This window comes from Eubalaena glacialis, chromosome 19 (genome assembly GCF_028564815.1).
Source record: "Eubalaena glacialis isolate mEubGla1 chromosome 19, mEubGla1.1.hap2.+ XY, whole genome shotgun sequence".
Classification (NCBI taxonomy): Eukaryota; Metazoa; Chordata; class Mammalia; order Artiodactyla; family Balaenidae; genus Eubalaena; species Eubalaena glacialis.
The window spans coordinates 51,374,000-51,386,032 of record NC_083734.1 but is presented as its reverse complement, the minus strand read 5'-3'; the positions used below and the strand labels follow the sequence as shown (position 1 = coordinate 51,386,032).

The window sequence follows — 12,033 nt, the reverse complement described above, 5'->3', positions numbered from 1 at the left end:
TGCTATCAAATCCCAGCCCCTTGAGCCCCTCCACCCGCTTCTCTCCTGGGTTTGCCCTCCTCCCCATCCACACGCATCACATTTCCCCCATCTTCCCAACCTGCATATAGACAGGCTGCACTTCCACAACTTCCTCCAATATCGCTCTTTTTTAAAAAAGTATTTTAAATGTAAATTTATTTATTTCTTTGTTTGTTTACTTGTTTGTTTATTTTTGGCTATCATTATGTCTTCGTTGCTGCGCATGGGCTTTCTCTAGTGTGGTGAGCAGGGGCTACTCTTCGTTGCAATGCGTGGGCTTCTCATTGCGGTGGCTTCTCTTGTTGAGGAGCACGGGCTCTAGGTGCGTGGGCTTTAGTAGTTGTGGCACACGGGTTCAGTAGTTGTGGCTCTCAGGCTCTAGAGCGCAGGCTCAGTAGCTGTGGTGCATGGGCTTAGTTGCTCCACAGCATGTGGGATCTTCCCAGACCAGGGCTCGAACCTGTGTCCCCTGCGTTGGCAGGTGGATTCTTAACCACTGCATCACCAGGGAAGTCCCCAGTCGCTCTTTTAACTGCTGCTTTTCAGGGCAAGACATCTTGACTAAGCTGTCCACCTGTTCTTCTCCAGCCCCTTTAACTGGGAAGGCTGGATGACAAGTCCAGCACTCCACTGAGACCGCCAGAAGGCCATAGTGACGCAGAGCACTTTTCTGCCCTGACCTTCCCTGACCTCTTTGCAGCATTCCACCCAGTTGACCACTCCCTCCCTCTAAAAACTTTTCATTATAAAAGATACCCAAACTACATCAAGCACATATAACATACATGTATCGTTTAAAGAACTGTTAAAAAATAAAACAAAGAATAAAACAAAAACCTGTATACTCAGCTTGAGAAACAGCATCACTACTGCCTGTGTTTGTCAATAAAGTTTTATTGGTGCACAGCCACACCGATCACTTACACATTGTCTGCGGCTGCTTTTGAGCTGCAGGCAGAGATGAGTAGTTGCAAGAGAGACCACTGGGCCACAAAGCCAAAAATACTCACTATTCGGCCCTTCACAGAAAAGTTTGCCGACGCCTACTCTGGAATTTTTTTTTAGTGAGGGATGGGTGGGGCACAGTTGCTCAGTTTTTATTGTCTGAAAAGTCTTTGTTTTGCCCTCTTTAGTGGGATTTTAGGGTGACAGCAGTTTTCCCTCAGTTCAGACAGATACTGTCTCCCTGTCTTGGGCTCCCATTGCTGCTGGTGAGAAGTTGGCCATCTGTCAGGCCGAGCCTCTTCGAGGGTAACTTGTCTACTCCCTCTGACAGCTTTCAAAATAATCTCATTACCTCTGGTGCTCCTGGGCTTTGTTAGGACAGATCCAGGTGTGAGTTTCTTTTTAATTACTTGGATTAGGATTCGCTAGGCTTCCTGGGGTTGAGAATTAGTATCTTGTCATAAAATTTCAGTCCTGTCCCTTCAAATGTGGCCCCTGCCCATATTCTCTTTCCTGCTGAGGCTCTGACCAACACGGGTCAGACCTTCCTACTCTATTGTCCAGGCTCCTGACCTGTTTTTCTTTCTTTCTTTTCTACTTCTTTTTTAAAAATCTGTGTGTGTCTGGGTAATTTATTCATATATAACGCCATTCCATGAATTCTGCAGTATACTGAGTTTTTAATTTCAGAAATTACAATTTTTCATTTCTTAAACCTCTATTTGGTTCTTTCTTAAGTCTTCTTGGTCTTTCTTTATATTTCCTTGTTTCTTGAATGTATTTTCTTGCTGGTTTTTTACTTCTTTATGAAACACAGTTACTTATACCCTGATCTCCCAGGTCTATTTCTGCTGGCCTCATTCCTGGTGCCTTGCTCCTTATGTGTGGGATCTTATTTTTAATGGGAATCTGATCTGTGCAAATTTGCTATGGCCTGGAACAAAGGTGATTTCCCCCTGAAGTGACCCGCACTTGCTGTTGCTAGTTCTTGGGGATGCCACCAGCTCAGAATCACTCGATACGAAAGTTCTCAGACACCCAGGGGTTTTAACTGGGACTAAACCATGAGGGCTGCCTCTTGGTGGCAAATTATAAGTACGTAACAATCCTCCCGCTGCCACGCAGTACCAGGCCACATCCTCAGTCCTCACAGCCCTGGCCCCTGCTGCCGGTGGGGTGTCTATCTGGTCCACTTGCACACGGAGGCTGTGGTCCTTTGGAGTTCCAGCTTTGAGGGGGAGGTGTTGTACCATCACACTCCTGCCCTGGGTGGGCCCTGGGTTTTGTCAGTGTCACCTGTTTTCTGAAGCCCAAGAGGCGATGACACCAGATTTCAAGCCCACCCAGGCTGACGAAGCTCTTGGTCAAAGGCAGCTTCAGGCTGCTCCTTCTCTCGGCCTTTGCTTCAGAATTCTTTACCTTCGAGCTGTTTATTGATGCCCCATAAGTGTGTTTTTACTTTTTATTCAGCAGTTTTAGCTGTTTTCAGTGAAAGTGTCAATCCAGGTACCTAGCCTGCTACATTAAGAGAAATGGAAGCCTGGGGTTTTATACTCAACTGAAGTGTATTTAAATGTGAGACAAAAATAAAAATACTCTCTCACATATAGGCCTCAAAAAGTTTCCCATATAAAAATTCGCTTTTAAAATTATCTTGGAAGAAGAAAAATATATCTAAGAGGCTACTATGAGAGATTTGGAAAACAAATAGGATAAATTATAAAGGACTTAGTCAAATTTACTTTTGTCTAAAAGACTATCACCCCTTGCCCAACAGCTAACACTTTAAATGATACCAATGGAAAAATCAGAAAAATACAGAGATTGATAAGTTTAAGAAATGGATGGGTAAAATGAAAATAAGTAGGGTCTTAATAACTGAGGAAGAATAAAAATAGAGACTGTAACTTAAAAACAGGCAGAAGGCAATGGAAATGTGATCTACCCAATGAGACTGGAGGAAATAAAAACTTTTAAAAGCACCTAAGTACAAAACACAATATGCTGTCGGAGGACAGCACTGGTATAGGAGCATGGTAGTGGAAACATAGGAGACACTAAACAGAAACACAGGCTTTCAGACTCAGGGAAACGAAAAGCACGAGGGCGCTTTCTACAGGAGACGAGCAGGCGCCACCGGCAGAAGCAGGCACGTCAGTAACTGTAGCTGGAGCAGAAGTATACTCTCAGAAGAACTGACATCATGGTGATCTTATTCTCCAACCAAAATGTAAAAATATTAGAAATCACTAAAAGACAACTAAAAAAAGAAAAAAAAAAATCTCATAACTCTGGAAACTTAAAAAAAAAAGCCATTTAAGTTAAAGAAAAAAAGTAACATGAGTTGAATCATGAAGTAGCATAACGGAATGACAAAGGGAAAATCGTATGTTGAGGTTTGTGGGGCTAAAGCAAAGCAGAGCTGGAGGAAAGTGCATTTATCAGGAAATAAGATGGACGTGTGGCCTGAAGAAGGCATCATCGAGTCAGCATTTCTCCGCTACTCTTCCTGTAAATCATCCCCAAAAAGAGAAAATTTTCATGAAAACTAGAGATAAAATTCCAGATGGGAAAAATGGTGGTTCTGCCGAAGGCGGTGGAAATGAGCAGGGGTGTGTGGAAGGACAGGCACGGTGGGAGGCCTCAAGAGGAGCCAGGAGGTGGGAGGAGAACCCCCTGGATGCAGCGTGCCTGGGTGGGAGGGGAGAGAAGCTGGGCTTTGTGGAAACGGGCAGAGATAGGTCAAGGCCAGACTTAGTTAAAAACCACCAACAAAGCTGCTAGATTGGACAATGGCCCTGGCCTCATTTCCCTTATAAGTTTCCTACAAATACCTGGTCAAGGAAAAATCACCTCTTTTAAAGATGACGGGGAACAAAGGAACAAAAGTGCTACGAGAAAAAAGAAGGAAGGAAACCAGCAAAATGACAATGAACATTCACCAAAAACTTCCGATAGAGCCGATGAAAAATACAGCAAAATGTTCCTGAATTTAAGATGTACTGAAGCAGTAGCTTCTCAGATTAATGAGCTCAAGCAGGAGGTGTGAGGAGAACAGACCAGTCTGCATCTGAGGAGACTACTCAGAGGCATCACAGGGGCGATGCTGCCACCAGAGGGGACAGAATGCGGACCACTGGGAGGCTGCGGCTCCTTCCGGGGGCAGAACCCAAGTTTAACAAATCCTGAGAAAAGCCACAACAGAGTTTTGGGGCTGGGCCTAAAGACTGTATGGGAAAAAAATAAATAAACAAATGAGAATTACCAGGAAAACTCTGAGAAAGAAGCATAATTGGAGATCCTAAGTCAGTAGACATTACAAGGGACCAGGAAGCAGTAACAATCCAAACAGCACCGCACGTGGACAGACCAAGACCAATAAGCCAAGGCAGAGGTCCCCAACTCCCGGGCCGCTGACTGGTACCGATCCACGGCCCGTTGGGAACCAGGCCGCACAGCAGGAGGTGAGCGGGGGACGAGCCAGCAAAGCTTCATCTGCCACTCCCCATCACTCGCATTACCGCCTGAGCCATCTGCACCCCCACGCACCCCGTCTGTGGAAAGGCTGGGGACTGCCGAACCAAGGGACAGAACAAGAGCTCCAGACCCAGACTCAAGTACACACAGAACATCTAACATGATAGTGAAAGCGGGATTTCAAACAAGAGGGGAAATGTGAGTCATTCAATAACGGGTATGGGGAGGGGACTTCCCTGGTGGTCCAGCGGTTGAGAATCCGTCACGCGATGCAGGGGATGCTGGTTCCATCCCTGGTTGGGGAACTAAGATCCCACATGTTGCGGGGCAACTAAGCCCAGGCGCTGCAACTACTGAGCCCACGTGCTCTGGAGCCCGTGTGCCACAACTAGAAAGAAGCCCACGCACCTCAACAAAGAGCCCGTGCGCCGCAACGAAAGATTCTGTATGCCGCAACTAAGACTTGACGCAGCCAATAAATAAATAAAAACAAAACCCAAAAAACTGGTGTGGGGACATTTGGATTGCTACCTGGGGTTAAAAAAAAGTTTGGTTCCTATTTCATAACCTACACAGTGATAAATTCCAAATGGAACCTGGATTTAAATATGAAAAAAGGAAACCATAACTGTATTAGAAGACATCATGGCAGAATAATCTTCAATCTTGGAGTGGAAAAAACCCAAGTATGGCACAAAACCCAGAAAGGATTAAAAACAAGAAAATTAATTAAATTACATAAAAATAAAAAATACGTGCATGACAAAAACCACCATAGGCAAAGTCAAAAAACAAATGAAAAACTGTGGGAAAATATTTGCAATTCACATCTCAGAAAAGGTCTGATTTCCATTATATATAATAAGCTCATACAAATCAATAAGAAAAAGATTATAAACCCAATATACAAATGGGCAGAGAACTGAAGAAAAGGAAACAGAAATGACTCAAACATGTGAAAAGATGCACAACCTCCTAACAGGAGAAATATGAATTAAAATGACACCTAACAGATTGGCAAAGATTATAGTTTGATGACACTGCTGGAGAGGGTCTGGGGAAAGACGCCCTCTCAGCCTTTGCTGGGTGGGTGTGAACTGGTACCATCTGATGGTGCCCAACTAACATCTTCCCAAACTGGACATGCATATACCTTTGGACAAAACAATACCCCCTCTGGGAATTTACATTTATGCTTTTATGCATGCACTACAGCATGTACAAGGTAATTCACTGTAACGTTATTTGTGACGGCAAAAGATTGGAAATAACCTAAAATGCCCATTGGCACATTGGGCACAGCAGGAGGCATTCATGCATTGAGGCTGAGAGCCGAGAATGAGGGCGCTTGCTGTGAGCTGATCCGGAAGGGGCTCCAAGTTCATTCCCCCAACCCCGGTCTTCAAACAGCCTCCCCTCCGCCCACCCTGCTTACTACATCTTGGTCTCACGCAGTTCCCCCAAAGGTGGCCCTTCAAATGAACTTTCCTGAGAACCTCACAGAGAGCGAGTTTCCCGGGGGCAGAGGACACGCTCTTCGTGGGCTGCCCTGGCCTTGTGAGGCTGAGCAGAACACAGAACACCCGCCTGCCCCAGAGTCACAGACTGACCACAGTGCCCCCACCCTTGTGGAGTGATGGTCCTCGTGACCTGTGGGCTCTACTCTGGGTAGACGTGGTGACGTGGTCAGCTGGACGCGGGGCTGGGAGACACCCTCTGTCCCTGGGGGACGCTCAGGCACCAAATCAGAGGACAGGACTGCAGAATTTACAGATTCCGTAACCACAGCAGGAAGAACGCCGTGCTCACTCTGTGTGTCAGCCTGCGAGTGGCCACCACAGCCATCTTCATGGCCAGCACCCAGACCGATGGGGCAACGGCCTTGGGATGTACGTCTTCACCTACCTGGAGGCGAGTCGTCCTGGGAGGTGAGGCCAGAAGGGCTGGATCCCAGGTCCAGTAACTTCCATGTGTCTTGGAGGGAACTGCTGGCAGGTGATGAGGACCTTTGGGTGTGGTGGCCATTTTCCTCCTGGAATTCTTGAGCCAGGCGTGGCTTTGGGGACTGGTTTTCTTTCTGAGGAGCTGATCTGCAAGTCACTGTGGAGATTCTGTGTTGCCTCTGTGAAAGATAGAAAACAGAATTATCCTTGAAAGCCACCCTCTCTCCCTGCCCTCCTGGGGTGAAAAGACAGTGGACGGGGCCCGAGGAGGGGCTCTGGACATTTAAACATGAAACACGGGGAATTCCCTGGCGAACCAGTGGTTAGGACTCTGTGCTTTCACTGCCGAGGGCCCGGGTTCAATCCCTGGTCGGGGAACTAAGATTCCACAAGCTGCGTGGTGCAGCCAAAAAAAAAACATGAAACACAATCCCGAGGGAGGCGAGGGAGGTGGGATTGGGGACCAGGGCCAATGCCCTGAGGTGAAGCCCTGTCACTCTGGGCAGCGGCCACCCTCTCTGACACCAAGTGCTCTGGTTCCAGGTGCTTCCTGGGCTGGGATGTGGCATGAAGACCCGGCCCTGGTGCATCCTGCGTACCAGCCCTGGCCCCGCTGTGCAGCCTGGCTCAGCGTCCCTTCTGCAGACTGTCTGTGCCAAGCGGGCTTGGCTCTTTCCTGAGCGTTCGGAGAAACATTCTTTCTTGGCATTCTTAGAGTCCTGTCGTGGAAATTTAAATAAAAGAAATTCAGTGTTCGTGGGTCATTGATGGGGTACCTTACTGAGTTTTCCCTCAAGATTAGGGAGAAACGCTCTCCCCAGATTTCTGATATGAGGGACTTACTTGGCTCTGTGACAAGCCAAAGTGGGGAACCTGCTTGGGTTCACTGGCCAGGACGAATTTAACAGGCCTCATCATGGCAATCTAAGTACCTCCCTGCCCTCGAGGGCAACCAAGCACCTGAGAGTCACACAACCTTCTTGTGGTGCCCAGGGAGGGCACCCTGGGCCCTGCCAGGCACACGAGGGGCCCTGCAGCTCTTGTTTGTGACACATCTTCAGTGCACAACTGAGGCCACTCTGGCCCCCTGCAGCCTAAACACTCACATCTTCCCTCTGAGGGGAAGCCTGTGGAAAAGCAGTCAGGAGGGGGCACCGAGGAGAACCGAAGCCCTGGACTGTGCAGAGCCCTGCACAGAGGGCCACCTGCTGCTGCCGCTTCTCCGGCTCAAGTTTAATTAAGTTTTGAATTTTCAGCCAAGTAATGCACTCATACATTTTCGTTTTAACTTTCAGTGCCTGTGTGGCAGTGACAATGACCATCTTCTCATGTTTGTTGACTGACTCAATGAGTTTCTTCCTCAATGGCTTCTGATAGTATCCTTTGCTTATTTTTCTACTGGTTATCTGTCTTTTTCTTCTTGATCTATAGGCGTTCTTTTATGTATGTTCTTCCTGTTTCTTCCTATGTAGCACCATTTACTACTGGAAATAAAGAGGAACCAAAAAGGGGGCGCCATGGAGTCTTCTTTTCTTGAGTTTTCAGATGAGTTATTTCACTGGATATAATGAATACATGATAGTTTTGTAGTTTGAAAGTGATTGATAAAGTTTAATAAATTATTTAATATACTAGAAAGAAGTGGAGGTCTAGGTGACAATATATGTGTTTTACCACAACAGGTAACAGGCACATTTATTTGACGATTTGGGAGAGATTTCTTCTAATAACACACATTTAGAAGTTTAACCAATTAATGCAGATGACTTGAAAGTTATTGGTCTTCCCTGGTGGTGCGGTGGTTAAGAATCCGCCTGCCAGTGCAAGGGACACGGGTTCGAGCTCTGGGCCGGGAAGATCCCACATGTCGCGGAGCAACTAAGCCCGTGGGCCACAACTACTGAGCCTGTGCTCTAGAGCCCACGAGCCACAACTACTGAAGCCCACGTGCCTAGAGCCTGTGCTCCGCAACAAGAGAAGCCACCGCGATGAGCAGCCTGCGCACCACAATGAAGAGCAGCCCCCGCTCGCTGCAACTAGAGAAAGCCCGCGTGCGGCAATGAAGACCCAGAGCAGCCAAAAACAAATAAATAAATAAATTTATTAAAAAAAAAAAAAGAAAGTTATGAGCAGCTCAGAGAGACAGCCCCTTCGATGCTTTAACACCACTTCCCACAAGTGGCGAAGCGGGAGGGACTCTAAGTTATCTGTGTGTGTGTGTGCACATGCACACATGTGAGAGGGGTCTGGAACAAAGCCTACCAGGTTCCAGCAGGCCCACGCATTTGAGGCCCAAGCCATGGCGCCTGGGGCTCAACTGATCCCTCATTTCTTCTTTCTGGGTTCTTTCCTTCTCCCCAAATACGTCCTCCACAGGCTCCTCTCAGGGGAGGGGTCTGTTGGTTGAAAGCACTGTGGTTCCTGGGCCCCTCGCAGGGTCAGCCCTTCTCGGTTTCTCAGGCCAGTGTTTCCTGGTCTGGCACACAGACCTCCTCAGGCCTCCCTCTCCCCAAGGCCCATTCCTGGCTGACCTCGTGCTGCCCCGTGGCTCAGACTCCTGCCCTTTGCTGAAGGCTCCCATCCGGCTTCTCCCTCAAACTCCACATCCAGATGTGCAAGCTCAGACCGGATGTTGGCATAGCAATGGGGAACAGGCATCTCAAATCTAAGCCCATCCATCGAGTCTCCACGCCCATCCAGCTGCCCAGGCCTCAAACCCTTTAGGGAATCCTGGCTCCCAATGTCTCCAGATCTGATGCTTTTCCTCAGTGCCCTCCCAACCCCCCTGCCCATCCTGATCCAGTCCCCACCCAGCCTCACTCCTCCTCACCAGCCCCTGCTCCCACCCTCACCCACCTGTGCCTCTCACCCAGGATGGAGCTTGTCACTGAGAGTAAACTTAGAACTCGTGTCACCTCATGGCATAACAGACCGTCCATCTCTTACCTGACTATTTATTAAAAAATTTTTGATAGCAACAAAAACAGATGACTATATTTTGTTGACCTCTGAAATACCTATATGTGACACACTGTAAAGGATCTTTGTGCACTGTCTGAAGGCATAGGCCAGTATAACAACTTGACAGTGTCATTCAACAATATCTAAGGAAGATAAAATGTACACAGCCTAGAACACAGCAATTCTGATCCTAGGTCCATGCCCGAGAAACTTCTGCACATGAGGACATCTGTAACAATGTTCACACCAAAGAAATGGTAACTGACCTAAAAGCCCATCAATAGAAGAATGGATAAGTAAATGTTTGTGTATTCACAAAATAGAAAGAAAATACACCAACTTGTGTCTAGACCTGGGGTCGGCAAAGCACAACTTGTAGACCAAATCCTGCCCACCACATTTTTTGGTACAGCCTATGAGCTAAAAATAGTTTTTACATTTTTAAATAGTTGAAAAAATCAAAAAAGAAGAAAAATATTTCATGACATGAAAATTATGAAATTAAAGTTACAAGGTCCATAAACTTTTACTGGAGCACATCCATGCCCACCTGTTTACATATCTACTGTGCTGGCATTCAGGACAAATGCAGAGTTGAGAAGTTGCAACAGAGACTCTGGCCCTTACAGGCCAGAATATTCACTATTTGGTCCTTTACAGAAAAGGTTTGCCAATTCCTGAACTAGGGCTACATGTACCAACATATACACAGTTGACCCTTGAACAACACGTGTTTGAATGGGGTGGGTCCCCTTATATGCAGAGTTTTTTCAATAAATATGCAGTACAGGACTACATGATCCATAGTTGGTTGAATCCACGGATGCAGAACCACGGATACAGAGGGACAACTGTAAAGTTAAACGTGGATTTTCGACCACTGGTGGGGGGTCCGTGCCCCTAACCCCCACGATGTTCAAGGGTCAACTGTGTACATCAGAAACACAGTGCTGAATGAGGGCATGTGTACAGAACGATGTACACACAGCTGGATGTGACTTACACAGATCCTTCAAATATCTGCTGAGAGAGAGAAACACCAGACTTGGGAAAGTCTGAAAGGACCATGGATATTGGGGGCAGAACACTCAAAGGGGTTTTAACTTACAACATTTTGCTTATTAAGTTGGATGGTGTACACACAGGTTTCATTATATGAGTCTTTTTATCTTAGAAGTCTAAAAATACTTAAAATAAAAATAAATACATAAATAACAATATCCACCCAACAGAGAATAAATGGGAAAGAACAACCAAGAAAATTTTGTAAAGGAACAGAAACAAGGGCAAGCTGTTATATGTATTTGTAACTTATTAAAATATTATGAAGCTACGGTATTCAGAGCAGGACAGCACCCGCTCAGGAGCAGACAATTCACTGGAACTGTACAGAAAGTAAATGCAGAACCCGAACCTAACAATGCTGCAGCATCAGGCCCATCGCCTACAAAGCAAGGGCCTAACTTCTCAAAAATGCCAATGTTGTGAAAGACAAAGAAGGGCTGAGAAGTCATCCAGGCTGAAGGAGACATGTGCACATACACGTGTGGGCTGGATGCCACACAGGTCCTGGACGGCCTGCTTGGTGGAGGAGGATGGCTGAAAAGAGGTGACTGGCAAAATCTGAACACAGAATATGTATTAAATTCTAGGACTGCATTAATGTTATGTTTCCTAATTTTGATAATTTATATTTTACTGCAGCTATATGTCAGGAAGTGTCCTTGTATTCTGACATACAGGGGCTTGATGTCTGCAACTTAGATAGATCTACCCATTTCTCTAAAATGTGGAGGAAGCAGAGGGAGGGAAGAGAAAGAATGATAAAGCAAATGTAGCAAAAAGTTAACAACTGGTTAATCTAAGTGAAGGGTATACGTGCTATTCTTGCAACTTTGTGTAAATTTGAAGTTATTTCAAAATAAAAAATTAAACACAAACATAAGCAAGAGTATAGATTTTTAGTACATGATAAAAATGTCAATTCAAAATCAGTGAGAAAAAGGAGGATAATTACTTACAGGGTACTATGACAATTAGTAAAATAGAACAACGAGAGAAACAGATGAATATTTACCTAAACTCAAAATACAGAAAAAACCTCTAAGCCAGAAAACAGTGAAATAAACCTTTAAAGTAGACTGACTGGGTTCATTAGATGAAAAAAAAGTTATCTGTGGATTTTTTAAAAAAAGAAAAATTAAAAGGCAAACGGCAAGTTTGAGAAACATGTGTAACAGAGAAGGAGCAATTTCCTTAACACATAAAGAACCCCTATAAACTAACAAGAAAAATACAAACACAAAAGTAGAAAAATTAGCTAAAAACATGCATAAATAACCCACAAAAGAAGAAATATAAATGGCTGATAAATAGATTAAAAATTTTAACATTGCTTGGAATATAAGACATTTTTAAAAGACGCATTTTTTAAACTATTATGTTGGTAAAGGTTTAGAAAATAATACCTAGGTAGGTAAAGCTATATAATAAAACATATATAGATTATACTTTGTAATTTTGAAAAATAGCAGGAAACACACTGATATGTTACTGGTAACTATGTTGAAATGCTAAAAGTTGGAAACTTTTAAAATTGTGTTTACTGTATTTTGAAGTTTCTGTTATGAAATGAAGTATTTAAGCAATCAGTAAAAAGTTATTAAAAATAAGTTTCTTACGTAAA

General features: G+C 45.1%; 1 protein-coding gene across 7 annotated transcripts in view; it reads right to left on the bottom strand.

The window, feature by feature from the left end:
- Positions 1-12,033, bottom strand: part of CCDC57 (coiled-coil domain containing 57) — a 110,692-nt gene that overhangs the window by 25,201 nt on the left and 73,458 nt on the right. For 4 of the 7 annotated variants that reach the window (XM_061175578.1, XM_061175579.1, XM_061175580.1 and 1 more), the window contains 2 exons: positions 6,986-7,105; positions 6,349-6,565 (listed from right to left, as the gene is read on the bottom strand). In XM_061175578.1, the coding sequence (XP_061031561.1) occupies positions 6,349-6,565; positions 6,986-7,105 (337 nt within the window). Of the gene's footprint in view, positions 1-6,348; positions 6,566-6,985; positions 7,106-12,033 lie in introns of those variants that run through there. The other 3 variants (XM_061175583.1, XM_061175582.1, XM_061175584.1) reach the window with 3 other exon arrangements.